This window comes from Budorcas taxicolor, chromosome 5 (assembly GCF_023091745.1).
Source record: "Budorcas taxicolor isolate Tak-1 chromosome 5, Takin1.1, whole genome shotgun sequence".
NCBI lineage: Eukaryota > Metazoa > Chordata > Mammalia > Artiodactyla > Bovidae > Budorcas > Budorcas taxicolor.
In genome coordinates this window covers 14,952,759-14,973,459 of record NC_068914.1, presented here as the reverse complement: position 1 = coordinate 14,973,459, position 20,701 = coordinate 14,952,759, and the positions used below count along the sequence as shown (strand labels likewise).

The window sequence follows — 20,701 nt, the reverse complement described above, 5'->3', positions numbered from 1 at the left end:
AACCCCCTTAGATCCCATTAACTTTTTAGCATCATTTTTACAAACTCAAGGGATGAGGAATATTTCTTCTTTTGCATAAGCTGTGGAAATCTTTTTGAAAATAACATTTAAAATTACAGTTGGCATTTTGAGGTCTTCTGTTGCCAGTATCTGTGATGCTTAGTGACATTTTTCGACCAGCAGGATAGAAGCAGAATGTAAGAATTGGAAACACTCATTGTGCCTACTTTATTACTGGCTGAACATTAAAAGAGCTTAATTATATAAATATTTTTATAGGAATTTTTAAAACAAGAGAGGGATTTGTTCACATCTATAATGACTCTCTCTTGTTACCCCAGATAACATTTTAGAAAAATACTCCTCGTTTCTGGTGCTAATGTAGTATTACAACTTTTTAAGATCCCTTTTATGAAATAGAAGCTTCTGAGAAATCTGCAAATGACTGTCCTAATGTTTGTCTCCAGAGAGTTAGACAGGACCATTTGGTATGTGCACATGTATACAAACATATAGACAAAATAATATATTTGCAGTAGCATGCAGTTCTATTGGATTGGCCAAAAAATTCATTCAGGTTATTGCATAACATCTTAGGGAAAATCCAAACGATATACTTTTTAGCCAACCCAATGCTATGTTAGCCCCATTTCCTCTAGCCTGTGGCCATGTGGTTGCCATTAAAGCCAAATAGAACATTTAGCTGGAATTACTGGAGAAGTAGAGAAAAGAGGTGTAATGAGTGTGTTTGTTTTTTTAACCCATATAGAATATAGAACTGAATATCAGCATTAGGTAAGGAGTTTAGAAATGAAATCTGTATACTTGTATATCTGAAGCAGCTCTGTCTGTAAGACCATTGCCTTTCTCTTTGGGCTTAGTGAAAGGGTCATTATAATGTAGAAATGAACAGGAACTCTACACACAGTGAACAAACACCAGGTGTCTTACTTGCTTACTCTCCCCTCTCCCTTAGTTTTATCTGAAGCAATTCATTTTATTATTACCTGCTCTCAGGAAAACAGTATCCTCCTGCACTTTTATCTCCCAAAGGAGAAATAGAAAATGCGTATTCCTTTCTAGAGTGTTTTGTGAAACTTTATGAAAATCTTCTAACTGGTGGACATTCTAATACTGAATTTGTGTTAATTTGTAGAGGCAAACATGAAACATATTCATAAATAAAATCTTTCATATTAGCATCACTTGAAGTAGGAATTATGTGTTTTTGTGTTCATCCAGTGTTAAGCATTGTTCTTGAAATGGGACTGTATCCTCAGGGCCCAATTTAAAAAACCGAATTAGGATATAAACTTTCTAAACAAAGGATACAGCTGAAAATTACATCTGGCACCAATCCTAACTTTTTGTTTGTCCAAAATTGTCCTTTGAGCTTAGGAATTTTTAAGACAGTCTGGGGAGTTTTCCTTTTTACATGCTATCCTTTCTGGGCAATCGATTCCAGATACAGTCCAAATGTAACATTCTGATGCAAAACATTTTATCCTGGATGAGTTGTTTACTGGTGACTCTCACTGTGACACTCGAGATCTCCAGCTCTAACCTGATTTGGCTGACTCGGTGGTGTTGGACAAAGCTCCTGGCGGTTGAGCTGCTTCAGATGAGCCTTAGTAGCTTGCTCCATTGACCTACGCCAGCCTCCCCTTTAGGGCGACTGCTGAAATTGTTCATCAAATCTCTATGTACAGGATAACCACTAAGCTATGCTCTTCTTTTTGTAATTACTTACAGATATTTTTATAATTTAAGGTCATATCATTTTCAGGCTTCCATTTCTTCATTACTAGCCGTCAGCTCAACTGATAATTTTTACGGTCCGTTCTCGGGCCCCAGCACTGCCATAATTCACATGCACATGTTTCTGCTGTATAAAATTCTGCTGCAAAACGGGTGGCTTTCCAAGCCCTAGCCTGAGGCGAAGGCAGGCAGCTGCCATTCCTGTAGGCAGCTGTGCTAGCAGAGTGACCTCCCGTCTCCACTGAGCACACAGCTGTATGAGCAGAACCAGCCTCACAGCAACTGAAATAGCAGTCAGAACCAGTGTGTAAAGATTCCTATGCCAGGTGTCTGATAATGACCATGGTAAATGTGCTGCTTCTCCACCAGACTTTCCATGTCATGTCTGACCTGCTGTAGCTTTTCTTTAACCATTTCTTCAGTTTTTTGCTATTGTTGTCCTTTTTTCAGCAATATTTTATGCTGCAATTAATTGTCTCCTCTACTTAGAGAGTATTATTGGTTATCTTATCATCCTAAGCATAAAATGCTAAGAGGAAGAGGGTATTTTTTTAATGTTTTCTTAAAAAAAAAACTATAGATAATAATTATTTCTATAAATTTTCCATTTGAGTTAAAATTGCTTCTAACTAGAGATTACATAAATTTCTTCTTTCACTTCGAGATAATACTTAATGACTTCTTTCTTTTAATACTTTTTTTAAAAGGCATTTCAGAAAATCACAATTATGTATAATGACACAAGGGGTAACATTTTTATATTTAACTATAATGAAACCATGGGGTGATCTTTTAATCTCCTCAAAAATTTTCTTACTCATAATGCCCTTGGGTCCACATGATTCTTCCAGTACCTGTTGGACAGGCCCTGGGAGAATCATGACTTGCCAGCGTAGAGGCTGCAACCTGTTTCAACCGAGAAAAACACCTCAGTGAAGGCACACACACACAAGCAGGGCTTTAGGGTTGCAATTCAGATTTTTAAGTTTAAGCCCGTTGACTGCATCTAGTTGCTATAAACTTGTGTTAGATACCTTTATAATTTTATTATTAAATGCTGATACTATTCTCTAAATTTTTGCCTAGGTCTGTAACCAGTGATGAAGGATCCATGAATGCATTCACAGGAAGGGGGTCACCTGGTAGGGGTCAAAAGACTAAAGTCTGTACCACACCTTCATCCGGTCATGCTGCATCTGGGAAGGACTCAAGCAGCAGATTGGCTGTTACAGACCCCACTCGGCCTGGTGCCACCACCAAAATCACCACCACCTCCACCTACATTTCTGCCTCTACACTTAAAGTTAACAAGAAAACCAAAGGGCTCATTGATGGCCTTACTAAGTTTTTTACACCATCACCTGATGGTCGCAGATCACGAGGTGAAATAATAGACTTTTCAAAGCACTATCGTCCAAGGAAAAAGGTCTCTCAGAAACAGTCATGCACTTCTCATGTGTTGGCTCCAGGTACCACACAAAAGCTAAAACCTCCACTTTCTTCACTCCCACCCCCGACTCCCATCTCTGGTCAGAGCCCCAGCTCACAAAAGTCCAGCACTTCTGTTTCTTCTACCTCTCCCCAGAGTTCTTCCAGCCAGTCCAGCGTGCCCTCCTTTAGCAGTCTTACTAATAACAGCCAGCTGAAGGCACTCTTTGACGGACTCTCTCATATCTATACCACTCAGGGACAGTCTCGCCAAAAGGGACACCCAAGTTATGCACCACCTAAACGTATGCGTCGTAAAACCGAATTCCCTCTCACAGCAAAATCTAAAGCCCATTTCTTTGGAAAAAGAGATATTAGAAGTAGGTTTATTTCTCACTCCTCCTCCTCTAGCTGGGGGATGGCTAGAGGGCGTATTTTTAAAGCAATTGCTCACTTCAAGCGAACAACTTTCCTTAAAAAGCACAGGATGCTAGGCAGGTTAAAATATAAAGTGACCCCTCAGATGGGGACCCCCTCACCAGGGAAGGGGAGCTTGACAGACGGAAGGATTAAACCTGATCAGGATGATGGTAAGCAAAAGGTCAAAGCTCCAACCAAACCTGCGTCCCGTCCCTTTCTCCCCAACCCCCGGAAAAAAAAGAATCAATCAATTCCTATTTGTCACATAGGTCTTAGCTATTTCTCTTGTTCTCCACTTCACTTTCATACAGAAGCAGTGAAACTTTGACCTTTTTCTAATGCTGACTAAACCTCCAAAACATTGTTTTTTCAACTAATACTCTCCTACTCTGATGATTTCCTTCCATTTGTAGTGACACTAGGGCCCCCCCAGATGCTGTCATAGCGTTGCTTATGGCGCTGTGGTCCCGCATGAGCAGCCACCGTCGCGCTTCCGCCATGCCCCTCCCCGTGCCACCTCTCCAGCCACAGTGCTGTGTGGCCACGTGCTGTCCGCGCTTCCGGCAGGGGGGACGTCGGCTCCTCATTTCCCTCTGTCCATTGCTTTCTCATGACAAAGTTCATCCTGCTTCCTTCTCAACAGAGCCTGATCTGTAATTCTGTGAAGTGTGCTTTTTTGGATGTGAGTGTGTCTGTGTGTGTATTCACCTCAGGGAGAAAACTGATTTCATGATTTCATTTAACAAATTGGCCCATTACATTTGCTATCCTTTATATGAAACAAAAGCCAAACTATGTGTCATTGGGACAGAATGATAGATTTTATTGTCTCAAACATGATCATGGGAATTCTATACCTAGACATTGCTATGCCTTCTAATCTTGGTTGAAAACTATGATTTTTTTTTGTATTGCTCTTACTTTCCCGTGTTTATTTACTGAAGCTAAAAGAAGATGACAATGGTAATTCAAATAATTTGGGTATGGCAGGGAAAAGGTACTGCTGGATCTATGAGTAGCGCTTAGATGTAAAAGCTTATAAAGCTTTAAAAAAAAAAATTTCCCTATTTGCCCACTGTGCTAATTTGGTACCATTTTGGTAATTATATGGTGGTTATTCATGATGCAAGTCAGTAAATACACTTTCTGCTGGTTTTAAATGACAGATACGGAAATCAAAATAAGCATCAAACAGGAAAGTACAGATATAAATGTGATTGGAAACAAGGATACCGTTACTGAAGAGGATTTGGATGTTTTCAAGCAGGCCCAGGAACTGTCTTGGGAGGTAAGGCCAGAATACTGCAATCCAGAAACTAAGATAATATATGACTTTTGTATCTGACTACTGTGAAATTAACTGCCTTGATTTTATAAAGAATCCCCTTCAAAATCCTTTATGGTTCTTCAACTGCTACCATCATTTCTGTGGACTGTACGTTCAAAAGTCCTGACTTTGAGTTGTCTTCACTCTCACAAGTTGGTAATGGCTCAGCTGGTCTCACAAAATAGGCCAGAGTAGCAGTTGTTGAGACAGATTTTTAAAAATGCTTCTAGGGGTAAAGGAATAGATTTCTGATTATTCTTGCTCAAATTAAGAAAATAGCCCTTTTGAATAGCTCACTGAAAGAAGAAATCACTTTTAAATTGACCAGTGCTTCTTCCAGCTCAGATGGCCAGCAATATGAAAAACGTCTCCTGATTTTAACTCCTGGGCATTGGTGAAGACAATATTGTGTTGCATGATCAGTTGTAATTACTTTTATTTTCGATGTCCAGTAATTTCTTTTAAATGATTTCCCTAAGATAGTAACTCTACTTAGATTATTTTCACCAAAACATTGAAAGGAAGGGCTGTTGGACTTGTCAGAAACAAATTTATTATGGATTGTGAGTTTTTCTGTTAGTAGACCACATTTAGTAGCCGACTCATTGGAAAAGACTGATGCTGAGAAGAATTGAAGGTAAAAGTAGATGAGGGCGGCCTAAGATGAGATGGTTAGATAGCATCACTGACTCAGTCAGTGGACATAAATTTGAGCAAACTCCGGGAGATAGTGAAAAATAGGGAACCCTTGCATGCTGCAGTCCATCGGGTCACAAAGACTCGAACATGATTTAGCAGCTGAACAAGACCACATTCTCAGGGCACGGTATTTATGGATAGATTACCTGCTCTACCTCACTTCCTTTTGTGGGGAGTAGGGATCTGTCTGAAGGCTCTTGAGCTTTAGTTTTAGTAGAAACCACTTGGACTAAGTACTTGTGCTTATTTCTCCTTGAGGGGCCATTGGATACTTCCATTCCTCATTCTGCACTCTTTGTAGTGTTTTCCCCTTTGGCTAAGATAAAATGTATCCCATCCCCCCCCACCCCACCCAGCACCCCCCAGTCACTGAGATTTGAAGTCCTTAAATATTACCACTTTGGGAGATTGTCTCTGGCATTCATATTTAAACATGATGACCAGCAAGCAATTACCTGAAAGTTACTGCTAAACCTAAAGCCATTCTATCCAACCCAGTAACCCTGGCTTTTCCATTCAAGAACATGTCTTGGCTGTGTCAGGCACTGGGCTAGACCCTGAGAATGTCGGGATGAATCAGGCAGGCAAAGTTCTAACCTCCTGCTTGAGAGTAAAAGGAGATGGATATCAAACTGCAGACTTCAAATTGATTATTTAATTACAGTTGGGGTAAGTGTTACTTGGTGGAGAACAGAAACTGTTAACAGTGTAACAGTGTGTAATAGCCACATCATAGAATTTCCTGTTTTAATACATTGTAGCAGATCACTTGACTGTTCATAGAGGTTTGTATGTTCTAACAAGTACTCATTTTTTCCTATATTGGTAATACTGTTTCTTAAGAGTATTTGTTTATATATGTATATGATACAAAGTTGACTGTTGTTTCACAAAGGCCTATAATGGTTTTTTCAACAACATGAAAAAAATTCTGCTGTAAATTAACTGGGGAAATATTGTTTATGTAAGAAACCAAATCAAGAAAAAAAATTTAGCCATTGTAAAGCATTGGTAGATTTTCATAACCACTGGTGAAAGAACCAAAGTGTAAGTGAAGAAATCCTCTTCTGAGACTTCTGTTTTGTTTTCTTTCTGACAGAAAATAGAGTGTGAAAGTGGAGTGGAAGACTGTGGCCGGTACCCTTCTGTAATAGAATTTGGGAAATATGAAATCCAAACCTGGTACTCCTCGCCTTACCCACAGGAATATGCAAGGTAATGAAATAAGCCTGGCAGGTGTGCAGCCTTAACATCTCACATGTAGGAAGGAGCCTTCTAGAACTGAAACTAGGTGATTTTTTAAGACATAAATTTAAAAAAAAAAGAAAAAGAAGACATAAATTTTGAGTGTCAATTTCAGTTCAATTTCAGGTGTTTCCAAAACTATCACTTTTGTCAGCACCTTCTTATAGTAGTCATTGTTCTGTACAAACACCTTATACTCCTTAGTTACACCAGTGTTGTAAATTTCTGGGGAAATTCTGTAAATTAACTGGGGAAATATTGTTTATGTAAGAAACCAAATCAAGAAAAAAAATTTAGCCATTGTAAAGTATTTGGTAGTTTCTTTTTGGTTGCCTTTTTCATTTTCCTAATTAGGCCTGTTAGTTTTATCTCATGATTTCTGGCATTTTATTGTCAAGTATTCTTTTTTTTTTTTAACATAAATTAGAGCAAAAGACCTGGAGGAGGAATTGGCAACCCACTCCAGTATTCTTGTCTGGAGAATCCCATGGACAGAGGAGCTTGGTGGGCTACAGTCCACGGGGTCGCAAGAGTCAGACACGACTAAAGCAGCTTAGCACTTAGCACGCATAGCAAAAGAAGGAAATATGGAAGGAAATAGGTGGGAGTGGGTAGCCTTCAGAGATTCTTCCCCAGGTCTTGACTTTTAGAGCATCTGTGACTAACTTGTTAAAAATGAAGAGAAAATAATGGTACTAGGTTTTTCTTTTGTCCTGAACTAAGATTAGCTGTGAAATTGTCTTGAACTAATGTATCTAAAAATGGGTGTTTTGTGAACAGATTTTTTTTCCTTCAGGTATATCAGAGCATACTTGATTAGTATCTTCTCAAATGCTTTAGCCTGCAAAGTTTGGTAATCACAAATTTACTTTTCTTCTAAAATAGATATCACCCTTTTCTCTTTCTCATGGGCACCTGTCCAGTCATCTAACTGGAGAAAATGGGGAGGATTTCTAGAAGTGGCAGACTAAGAGTCAGGGGTTTTGGTTTCACATCGCTCAGCTCCATGTTCCTAAACAGTTTTTGAAAAACACCAAACACCAGTGAGCTTTTATATGTATAGGTAATCATAAGTCATGTTGTCCTGAGAGCTTTGGATAAATTTTGTATATGAATCCAAGATTTGAGATTTCTGTGATGAGTCTGTCTAGTTCTCCCCAAAACCCTTCTCCCCATGTTTATATCCCAGAGCCCTTGAGAATGCTTCCAGGCATTCTCTAGTAAATACAAGCAGTGTCCACCTAAGCATAACAGGGCACTGGTTAACAAAATGGTGTCATTTCTAAGGTGGAGAAAAAGTCAGCAGAAGTGAGAAAGCTGATTGTCTAATGTTACTCAGAGTCAGTGGAATTGGTAGGAACAGATAAGGTCATTTGACTTGACCGCACTTAGTGCTTTAGATTGTGTATAACTGATAGAAACCTTAAAGTTACCTCATCCATAAGAAATGGAGACAGCTAAATTCTAGGACTTCCCTGTCTTATAAGTACACAGATCATTTTTAAAATAATGAGTTCACTTCTCTCTGACAAGATTTGTTATCGTTATACCACTGATTATATGTAATATTGAAATCATGACATTAAGTGTGAAATTTGAGAAATGTACATGGTTGACAGGATGCATTGTTTTTATTAGTCATAGTTCCAAGTCTGAAAACCTTTTTTCGATAGGGCATTTCTAAGGAAAGAAATGATTTGTTCGTACAGTAAAGACAGCAAATACTATGAGATTGAAAAATAATGTAAAGTTTGTACATTCTGTCTACTACTGGCTTTCTTTTTCCTTTTTTAAACTACTTCCTTCAAATACTATTATACTGCCTTTTTATGGCTTAGAGAGAATTGAACAATGTTTATAATATTTGCCCCTGAAAGGAATAACCAATCAGATTATATTCTTTGGTTTTAAAATTTCAACAGATTACCAAAGCTTTACCTGTGTGAATTCTGTCTTAAATATATGAAAAGTAAAAATATTTTATTAAGACACTCAAAGAAATGTGGATGGTTTCATCCTCCAGCAAATGAAATTTACAGAAGGAAAGACCTTTCAGTGTTTGAGGTAAGCATGTGTAAATAAAAAGCTCAGCACTAGAAACCTAGTGCTTCTAATTGTTGACTATGTACTGATTTGTTCATAGAAGGTACAATGTTTATTCAATTTTGGCGCTGAAATTCAGACTGCTTTTTCAAATATCTCCATATTTTGAAGTGTTTTTCTAACCATGTTAAGCAACCTTTGAGATTGATGATGAATTCCTACTTCATCACATTAACTTTTTTGTCTTCTCCCAAATCCCTGTCTGCACCAGATATATTCACCAGTGAATTTATGATCTCCTTAGCTCTTTGTAAATTCTACTCTCTTTGGCAGGAGAAATTAGCTTTGTTCAGCAGCTCCAGCCAGTGTCTGGCAGGTGCTCACTCTTCCAGGGAATTGAGCAGCTGTACATATCTCCTCAGTACACAACCACCTGTGTTTCCATCCACTTCTTGGCAGGGTGGCTAATCCTTTTGGTGAGACCTCAGCAGATGTTGGGACTCCCTCCCTTCCCAATCTGGGTGGGTGACCACCCCTGGAGAACTTTGCTGTTCACAGGAACCCCTTGTGGCCATGTGTCTGTTATTGTGTGTTCTTGAAGACACTTTGTGTTTTCAGAATTGATTTAGTAGCAGAAGGTCTTCGCCGGTATATCGTTTCGTGGTTTGATCATGTTCTGTTGTCAGTTTCAGGGATCCAGTTTGGCTGAAGAGGCCACTTGTTCTTGAAGAGGCCATGCCTTTCTTTCCTGTTATTGCCTATTCACAGGCCTTCTCAGTTCTCTCTCTCTGGTTGCACGCTTCCATCACCCTGCCTTATTATCATTTCTATTACGCATCTTAGTCATTGGGTTCGTTCCGGAGTGCTCAGAAGAAGCCTTCCCTGCACAGCAGATATGATCTCCTCTTTCTCTGAAATAATTTTACTTTAGGGTTCTCTTTTTTGGAGTTGTTCAGATTAGAAATTTATTATTCTACCCCACATTTCTCTATAATTCTGGTCTGTAATGTCTTGCATTAAATTTAATGTAGGGGAGGGTCATGCCTAGGTTTCTCTCATGGATCAGGCTCCCTCTCTCAGTCTTGGGCCCATTGCTTTTTCCCAAGACTCACCAGAGAACACATGTATTGTGACTTATGATTTTTCTGAAGCCCCTCTTCCTGGTTAAATTGGGCTCTTTTGGCAAGCTTGAAGGGAGAAGGGTTTTGTTGCTGAGAAGATTTGATGTGTTAGTTCTTACTAAACGGGGGGCACAAAGTTTCTCACCCTGGGGGCTGTTTATGTTTTGGGCTGGATGATTCTTTGGTGTAGGGAGCATTGTAGGATGTTTAGCAGCATCCCTGGCCTGTACGCACTAAATGTCAGTAGCACCAAGCCCCCTCCAGTCAGAATATCCAGACATAGCCAATGTCTCTTAAAGGACAAAAATCACCTGCAGTGAGAACCACTGGGCTAAAGGGAAAGGCAGATGCCAGTCGCTGTCCTGTTGTTCATCTTGGGATGCTAACAGGCCAGCCCCAACCAGTTGAGACAACAGAGCTGTTCTCAGTTGAAGCTTAATTAATGAATGTCACAAGTTCAACTTAACTGTTGGCTCCTTCCTTGATGCCTTGGAAGCTTTCTTCTAACCAAAATAAAATGAAAATCAGTGTCTCATTGTTTCTCAAAGGACAGAACACATTGTTGGCTTTAAGTAATTGTTAAATAAATCAGCATAACTCTGCCAGAGGGGGTGAACCTCTCATAAATCCAGGAAAAGTCTTCTGGGGTAAGAGAATCAATCTTGTTAGGCTAATGAGAAAGCTCTAATTCAGGACCAAATGCTCTAATTTGGGACCATACATAGATAAGAAGGGGGAAATCAGAAGCAGATCTTTAAATTTTTTATTCATAAAAATAATTGAAGGAATTGGATTGGAGAAGTGCCAAGGTCCCTATTTTAGAATCTGAGTTAATACTAAGAGTATAGCATGTGGGGAACTTTTGTCTTTGCAGTGTCCTTAGTAACCTCTAAAATAAATGAATAATAATCACAGATTACTACTTTCCTATCTTTTCTATATCCCTCTTGAAAGCATGTCATATTAGACCTTTCACAACTGGTAAGACTTTCCAGCATTGTCATCTCTTTGTTTTTCTGGTTCAGGGATACATACATCTCTGTCTTTCCTTTTTGTTACATACTACCATTTCCAAAAGGACCATACTCCAAAAAACTTCCTTTAATTAAAGAGAGAATTGTATCCTCTGTGCCTGTTGCCCATATTTGATCATGTTGCCATGTGCGGGACCGAGGTATCATCCAAGGGAAATGGTTATATGAAGTCTAAAAATAATCTGTGCATTATGAGAACCGGTATGGTCCACAGGAGACTCAAGAACGATCAAGTTCATTGTCCAAGAGCTCTGGTTAGCAAATATCCATTTCCCGTAAGAAAAGTGCTAGGGAAATTCTTCTTGAATCTGCTGTGCTTTCTGTTTTCAACAAGTAACTACATTTGATCAACGAAATTGGCATCTGTGCCTCGCCTCCTGTCTGTAACCATCAGTAACACAGCTTGATTCTTTTATTTTGAAGAGAAGTAGACTGTAATCATGGTACTTACTGTAGGTTAAAATTCATCTCACTTTCTCTGTAAGTATTCCCAACATAGAAATTTTATCTTTTCCAATTATATTTAAAATGATGCTTGGGATAAAACCAAAATGGAATCCTCTTTTGTGCATCCATGTTTCTGAGGAATCAGAATAATATAGTTTATTTTAATGTGAAGCCCTTTGGAAACAACATAAAGTTTAACTGACTCAAGCAGCATTTTGATTGGTTTACGTTTCTTTAATTCAAGTTTACTTGGTTCAAATAGAGAAGGAATGCCTAGTCATTTTTTTTAGTTGTAATAAATAGTAAATAAAAATTACTCCTTTGTTAGCAATGTGTGGCCTTTCTTCAGGAAGTGTAAAGAGAAATTTAAGCTACCTTAAATTTACCCCAATTTAAGAGAAAAGGTGGAATTCTGATTTGCCAAATGACAGCTATTTTCTGGTAAACTTTCTCGGTTAATGGAGTGTGTTAATTGTTTAGTTTGGGATTTGGAAAAAAAAAATGCTTTCCAAAATACCATATAAAAGAAACAGTTTTATGTTGAGTGGTATTTTTATGTTAAATAATGTTGTCTGTTTCTCTTTGCTAGGTTGATGGGAATATGAGCAAAATTTATTGCCAAAACCTTTGCTTGTTAGCCAAGCTCTTCCTGGACCACAAAACATTGTATTATGATGTCGAGCCATTCCTTTTTTATGTCCTTACAAAAAATGATGAAAAGGGCTGTCATCTGGTTGGATACTTCTCTAAGGTAAAACAAGAGCCAGTATGACCTTCATTTTCTCTTTCAGAATGTTTTTGGTAGAGTCCAATTCCTTAAACAGGGCCTTTTTATGACTCTAATTTGAATAAATGACATGTTTCTGAAAAGCTCAGGTTCTTATTCAGAGCTCATTAAGAAAAACACACACACAAAAACCATGAGCATTGTGCCTAGGAAGTGTGTAAAAGACCTCAGCACTGTTTGCTGTGTTGACTGTCAGCATTCATGTAATGTTATAATTGCTGCCTTGCAGACCACCTACCGTCTTTCATTTTCTAAATTTTAAGCTTAGTTCCCCTTTCCCCCTAAGTGGTATCAACATGAAGGTTTCAGTATAACGTAGCATTTAAAAGAGAATTCTCCTTTCTCCTTGTTGCCTTCCCTCGGTGGTCATCAGTATCTCAGTGAGTTGGAACGCTGGCATTTGGACAGTTAAACTGATATAATGGCTGGTTTTATTCTTTCGTCTCTTACTCTCCGCGCTATTGTTTTAAGATCTAAAGTAGCCTCATCTTTAGAAAGCCTAAGTATCTCCAGCTGTTAATATAGGGGAGCCCTTGACATATTGAGTGGCTGTAGTTTGTCTTTTTCACGTGGTTCAGAGCAATTATCTCACATTCTTCTGTTCAGAGGCTTCTGAGATACATTAACTCGTATGCAATAAAAGGAATCTGAGTTTGGAGATATTTATCAGGCTAACCTTAAATTTTCTTAGGTACTTAGGAAATAGTTTAATATGCCAGAATGGTAATTTTAAGATTTCTAGGGCAGAATAGAAATGCTCCAAATCCTATAGCTTATTTATTTTATGATATATGTTTACATATTAGGTGTTAAGTGAATTTTAATTAATCTACTGTTACATAATGGAATGCCTAATGGAATTGTTGTTTTCATGGAAGGTCAAAACTTTGCATACAGAAGTTTTTCCAAATTTAAGAAACAACCCAGAGACCGTAAGCAAAAATAGGAATAAGTAACAACACTCATGGGAAACAGCCTCACCATTTTAATCCATGTATTTGGTAAAGCTCTAAAATGAAAAAGAAGACTGTTAACTTTTATAGATTACAGATGATAGAGAATTAATACAAGGGAAAGCAATAGCTAGGAAATTTATATAATTTATAGAACATTTTACCTTCTGTATAGATGTGTCCAAAGAATTTAAAAGAATTTTTAATTTTTTCTCCAAAGAATTAAAAAGAATAATGGTCATGACTGTCCTTTCTGTTTGAAAATGGTGTTTCTTTAAATTTATCTGCATTTTAAAACAAATAGTGATGCCCATTGACATTGTACTGCCTTATATTGAGTTGACCTGTAGGTCTTTGGTTCACAGTAACTCTTGGGGTTTGAGTCTTCTCTTTGTCACAGAGCGCCCAACATTTTTATTTGCATGCATGGTCAGTTGTGTCTGACTCTTTTCAACCGCATGAACTATAGGGTGCCAGGGTCTGCTGTCCATGGAATTTTCTAGGCAACAATACTGGAGGGGGTTGCCATTTTCTTCGCCAAACATTTTACTTAGAACAAGCTAAACTTTTTTCATTTTGTCACTGTTTCTTTTATAGTGTGGCAGCAACTGCTGTCATTTCTTACCATACTCAGAGTATTAAAATATCCTTTGCAAGTGCAGTAAAACACAATCTAAAAAACAGCCATGTTAAAAGACTAGATGCAAATTAAGCCATATTCTAACATCTCAGTTGGAGTCTGAGGGACTGTGGCCCTTTGACGTTAAACCAAATTCTAGATGTTATAGCCAAAGGATGGCCGAGATGACCTAGAAAAGTTTAGTGTCATGCATATATCTTTCTAAGCATGTAATAGATGACTCAAAACAGGAAGGAAAGAGGGAGCAGTTGTTTAGAGTTTAGCTGTGGTAACGTGTTTAAAGGCAGGGGGCAAGGATGGGGGGAAAGGACCACTTTTGGGTTAGATTTCCAAAAATATACAGGTAAAAATAGTTTGGAATAAAGAAAAGACTTGTGTCAAGGATGAATCCTTTAGCTCGGAGTACACCTCATTTTAGATACAGTGACCCATTTGTCTGACTTTGCAAAACACACTCATTATTTGAATCTTTGCTGTGGATGTACACATCCAGTGATGGGACCGTCCAGTTTCTTAGGAAAATTGACATACATTATTTCTTACTCCTCATTTCTTGGAGACTCCACAGACAGCTCCAAATGTGCAAAAGTCGGGAGCACATCTTTTTCACAAAATCTTTAATTCTGCCCTGTAGTGTTTTTTCCTCCACCATTTCCTGTGATCTTTCAAATAGGTTCGTTAAAGATCTGGGTGTTCCAAAGTAATTCTTTGATGTGGTTAGTACCATTTGTGGTTAATCTAATTTGTGGTTTATAGTTGGCCAGAGCATTCACAACCTCAAAAGCCTTTTCCAGGTCTTCTCTATGTAGGTTTTGGCAGCTTCTATGTACTGTGAAGAAAATGTTGCTGCTCTGATGCCATAGCCCCATGAACATTGCAAATTTTCCTTGAACTACAAGAACCATTTCCACTATATTCTCTCCAGCCTTCCTCCTGGTTTCAGACTGTTGGTATATGTTGGCCTCACTTTGGTTTGCAGGCTTGGGGATTTCTTGTTGCTGTTGTCTTTTTTGTTTTGTTGTCCTTCTTTGAAATATAGATTATTTCTCCAGCGTTTTACTTTGACTGTTTATTCATAAGAGAAATGTATCGTGCAAGTCTCCCCACACTGTTACAGTTTCACTGTGGCCTTTAACAAGGTGTTCTTAACTGATCCCGCTGGGTGACTCTCTGGATCTTCCCCCACTCCCTCCGCCCATCTCCCAGGTTGTTTGAGGATAGAAAACCTTTCTTCCATACTGTGCTGTTTCATTTGACTCACATTTCCTTGGATTCTTTATTCATATTTCATGGTGCTGACTTTCAAGAATAAAGATGTAATTGAGAGGCATGCCTGGAGTGCGTAGTTTGTTGTTAGCTGATAGTTTGATTGATTAAGATGGTCGAATTATTCTGCTTGATCCTGACCTAACACGCCGCTCACCTTAGTGGACCGTGGCATATGGACAGCGGCAGGTGCAGGGAATTGCCCGCTTTAGCAGCGCTCTGACATGCTTGATCTGTTTCTCCTTCCCTCAGGAAAAACTTTGCCAGCAGAAGTATAATGTCTCCTGCATAATGATCATGCCCCAGCACCAAAGGCAAGGATTTGGACGGTTTCTCATTGATTTCAGTAAGTGAAGTACTTTATTTACTTTCATGATCCAGGGAGCTGACGGCTATTAAAGGAGAGTAGTACTTAAAACTTTATTTAACCTACTTTGTTGTTTTTATCAATAGATAATGGGTTTTCTACTTATATTTACATAGGTTAGAAAATCTTCCTCAAGTGAAAAATGTATTGCTGCTCACTATTGTACTCTAGGAAATTGAGACCCCATCTCTCGCAGAGTCACCAGCTCACAAAGCCATTACCCTGAATGAACCGGCAGAATTACATTCCATTCTGTGAGGCTCATGCTCATTAGCACCAAAAGAGGCAATTATTTGTGATTAAAGCCAGAGGAAGTGTTATTTAAAAGGATTTTCAGCTTTCTGAAATTCTGCCTATAATCTTGTGCAGTACAGAGTAGAAACAGGGGTTTGTCTATTTAGAAAAACAATTCTTTAGGTAGCCTATCCTTGGAGCCTCTCTAGTAGAAATAAATATCTTGTTTTGTTAATTTCCCTTGTCTCTTATGGAAATTACTATGGAAATGTTTGTATTTAGAGGTTCCCCGAGTAATACTTTTTATACACATTTGTATCTGCTGAGTCTCCTCGATGAAAATCGGAATACTACTTTAAAGTATGCATAAAATAATGTTTAAAGAAAGTTGGTCGTTTTTTTCCTCCTTTGTTTATATTAGATTGGATGTGTAAATACAGTATTAAGGCTGCATTTGGAGATTTTATTCAAAATATCCAGATAACAGGAAGACCAGGTATCTCATGATAGTAATCTGACCATGTGAAAATCTGTCACTAGGAACTGTGTGCTTCTTCATTACCAGAGTTTAAACTGAAAGAAGGAAAACACAGCAAATCATGTAATCGTCATAAGGTACATCAGATGCAAAACCAAAATGTAAATATACTCAAGGAAAACCATGAAGTGACGTGTTGAGTCTAAATCTATATTATTAGATGTTGAAATATGAAATTTTGGGTGTAAAATATAACTATATAGCAGTGTTGGACTGATTTGTATAATTTATTGACATTGAAAGATCGTATTCTTCTTTGAAGTATTTTAATTGATTATATTTTCAGATGATATTTCTGGTCATTAATTCATTACCTTAGTCTTACTCTTCTTTCTTGATCTAGTTGTCCCATGAAAGGTCATCTTACCGGAAGTTCACCATTTTATTTTACAGCCCCAGTTGTAATGTGTTCTACAGGCAAATCCAATTGTTTTATTTTTGGTTTTTTGTGGCCACTGTTCACAAGTTGTTCCTAATAATTTTGGGTATGCCTTGCAGCCATTTGAGCCTTAAATTTTGGATAGTATTTGCATGCTTACAGAGTAAGGCAGACTACTTAGTTCAGTATTCGTGATCTTCCAACAGCTAGTTCCAGCCTCTCTTTGGGGCTTTTTCATGTATTATGTTGTATATTAACCTCCATTTCCTCAAATACTTTGAGCAGATTCCCATATTTCCATCGTCGGTGCCCTGCCTTCCTTAAATGACCACTTCCTCCTTTGCTAGCCTCTATTCAAAATCCTACCCGCTGTTAAGAACTGGCTCAAGAACTTCCTTTTTATTTTTTTCTTAATTGGAGGATAATTGCTTTACAATGTTGAGTTAGTTTCTTCTGCACAACCACGTAAATCAGCTGTAAGTATACATATATCCACTCCCTTTTGAGCCTCCAGCCTCTTCTTTTTGATCCCATCTCCCAGAATTACATCCTGTTTTTTTCTTGGCTTTATATCTCTGCAGTGTAGCACTTAGATTCAATTCATTCTTTTGTAGTAATTATTTGATACAAGTGTCATGCTTCCAGCTTGCTGTAAGCTCCTTGGCTACCTTCTTTTCATTCAGCACGGCAGAGCACTCGTAATCTGCAGATGTATTTTTGCTCGTTTGAATGGAATCTCCAAAGTGATACGGTCACTGCTCATGATGATTTTCTACCTAAAGTTTAAAAGGGACTGGTACTTACCAGGTAAAAATGCAGGTCTCTAAATATAGTAGCCACTTATTTGTTCAGCATGGTCTGGTACTGAGGCCTTCTGCATAAAATAACAACCCAGGAACAAATGCAAATCTTTATGTTAACCATTTTAGTGAAAACTGTATTAAAGTCTACTCTGTTTTTTGAAACAACTAGGGAACACAGTGGAATCTATCTGGATGGCTCAAAGCCATCATGACGAATGCCATCCATTAGGGTGCAGCCAGGCAATGCAGTGCTAAAAGGTGTCATTTTAGATTTTCTCGTTCATGTACCCTTGGCATCACCCTGCACTGCAGTGGGTTAAGAAGTATGGTGAATGATTTGAATAAAGCTGAAAGGGGATTGGTGCTGTTTCTTCAGAGACGAGGAGATCAGGGGAAGAATTTTATAGCGCTCAAAGAAAATGGGGACTAGTATAAACCAAACAGAAATTCAATTTAAAACCAAAAAATAATTCCTTGGCTGCACACGTTTTAAAGAAGATAGAGTAGGCTGCTGCCAAAATTAATAGCCTCTCCTCGTTTGGAGTTACTTAAAATAATAGTATATAAATATCTTTCTATGATGATTAGATCCAATCTTTTGCAGGAGGAGGAGATGAACCCCATGACCTCGCATAATCCTTATCGACCTTATAATTCAGAACTCCGGGCAAAATAGATAACTGGAGTTACAAGTTTTCTAAAATCTGCTCTGTTTTTTTTTTAAGGAAGCTTTTAAGGGTTAAATTTATTTTATTTCTACTTGTACATGAGCCTGAGGATCTTTTGGTCCGGGCAGGTATTTTCAGTAATTTAAAGAAGGTTTTAAGGCATGAAATCTTTATTTGGTTTATAATAACTACTGGTTCAGGAAGCTAAAACAAGACACCAATAGAAGGAAAGCTGTTCACTGCCCAGCTGCCCACTGGCACACAGAATTATAGACATGGGCACAAAGTGATGAGTGAATGTAAAGAACTGTGACTCTAAAGCTCTGAACACTGTTCTCAACAGATGGAATGGTCATCCCAGCACCAAATGCTATCCTTAGAATAATGCTATTGTGTGTGTCTTCCTAGGACAGCTTGTCTGGGATGTGTCAGAGCAGGGCTTCCCCAGAGGTCATCTGCAGATTGGCCCAAGTGACTAAGGGCACCTACTCCCAGTCTGCTCATAAACCAACTCATAGGTTTTGTAACTCTGCCCAAAACTTCAGTCAGAAGTAGATAGTGGAAGGAGTGACTTGTCATGGGTTGAAGCTGATACTGTATTTCTCTTTCTCTCCTGCTTTCTAAGATTTCCCTCTCTCCCTCAGTTAGAAAATTTCAGTCCTCCCCTTCTCTGTGTCCACACACATACACATACAACTCTCCATCCACACCAGGCATCTCAGAACTCCAGAGAGCCCCCTTCCCTCAAAACTTCTGTGATTCCTGCTTCCAGGTCTCCCAGGGTGAGGCATTAGCATGTCCCTGCCAGGCTGTGCCCTGTCCCTGCTGCCAGAGCCCCCCAGCAGTGCCTTTCCAGCTTACTGCTCTCCCTTCAATTTTGAAGTACTCTCAGACTTAGAGGAAAGTTCCCATCTACTCCACCCCAGATCCCCAGATACTGACATTTTGTCACAGTTGTTTTTTGCTTTATTATTCTCAGTCTTCCTCTTGCTCCCTCCCATCCCCCTCTGTCATTCTGTATTTCTTTTCCAGAATCATTTGAGAGTCATATGTAATCATAAATTACAGACCTGTTGCACCTTTACCCTTACCATTTCAGTGTGTTTTTCTTTTCTTTTTTTTTAAAAAAAAAGATGCTCTCATACAAAACCATAAATTATCAAAACCAAGAAATTAATGTTGATTCAGCATTATCTGTTATCTAGTCTGTCTATCTTGTTCAAATTTCAGATGTTGCCAGTTTTCACTTATGTCCTTTCCAGGGGGAAAAAAATTTTTTTTCCCCAGTCCAGGATCACATGTTGAATTATTATATCTCTAGAGTTATTTGGAATGACACCTTAGTCGTTTTTTGTTTTGTTTTGTTGTTACCTTGACATTTTTGAAGTATACAGACCATTTTTTTTGCACATTGTCCCTCAGTTTGGGCTTGTTTGATGTTTCCTCATGAGTAGACTGGAGTTCTCCATGTTTTGGCGGGAAGACACAGAAGTGATGCTGGGTCCTCCCGAGCAGCTCCCAGCAGGATCACGTGATCATTTCTTTGTCCCATTACTGGTGTAAGATGGTGCCTTTCAGATTTCTTCACTATAGAATAACATTTTTCCCTTTGTAATCAGTAATATCCTAGGAAGATACTTTGGAATTATGTAAATATCCTGTTTCTCATCCAATTTTCACCTACTACCTTTAGTGTTTATTCATGATTCTTATCTAAAACAGTTACTACTTTGGTAGTTACCAAATAATGATTTTTAAAATCCCAATGTATCGTCTACTTCTTGTTGATATTTGCTGTAGGGAAAGTGAGTGAAAGTGAAAGTCGCTCAGTCGTGTCTGACTCTTTGTGGCCCTTCCTTTGTGACCCCATGGACTATACGGTCCCTGGAGTTCTCCAGGCCAGAATACTGGAGTGGGTAGCTGTTCCCTTCTTCCCAGCCCAGGGATCAAACCCAGGTCTCCTGCATTGCAAGCAGATTCTTTACCAGCTGAGCCACCAGGGAAGCCCAGAGCTTCCTTTATTAATTTTTTAGTTAAATCACTTGATTTATCTCGTTATTCTTTAATTTATATAATTATGGGCTACTTAATGAATTTTTATTTTATTCTATGGATTATAACCTGTAGCTGCCATTGTTTATTTTGATATTCAGATTGCCCCAGATTTATTCTGTGCGAACTGCTTCAGACTGGTGCCTGTGTCCTGGTGCCTGACATGTCTGATCCTTCCTTACTTTCTGGTACAACAAACTTAATGTACCAGATTCATCTTATTCTCTCTCTGACCTAGCCCTGGAATCACACATTTCTGTTTTAAAAGTCTTTAATTCTTTATGGTGAAAAACAATGTAACAACCAAGATCTGAGCACTTAGGTGTCCATACTGCTACGGGGGTGTCACTGCTTCTAGGGCCTCTCAAGGGGCAAGAGCCAGGAAAGAAAAGATAAATGTTTCTGTGTGTGCACACACACATCCCTGTTATGAGTTCACTGAGCTTTGCATTCCAGATCAACACCTCTGCAGAGTTTTAGTCTATCCTTCCA

At 38.5% G+C, this 20,701-nt stretch overlaps 1 protein-coding gene across 1 annotated transcript in view; it reads left to right on the top strand.

Annotated features, from left to right (window-relative positions):
* KAT6B (lysine acetyltransferase 6B) overlaps positions 1–20,701 on the top strand; it is a 166,086-nt gene that overhangs the window by 115,250 nt on the left and 30,135 nt on the right. The window contains exons 6-11 of the mRNA XM_052639305.1: positions 2,845–3,776; positions 4,773–4,894; positions 6,732–6,847; positions 8,800–8,941; positions 12,112–12,273; positions 15,421–15,514. Coding sequence (XP_052495265.1) covers positions 2,845–3,776; positions 4,773–4,894; positions 6,732–6,847; positions 8,800–8,941; positions 12,112–12,273; positions 15,421–15,514 — 1,568 coding nt within the window. The remainder of the gene's footprint in view (positions 1–2,844; positions 3,777–4,772; positions 4,895–6,731; positions 6,848–8,799; positions 8,942–12,111; positions 12,274–15,420; positions 15,515–20,701) is intronic.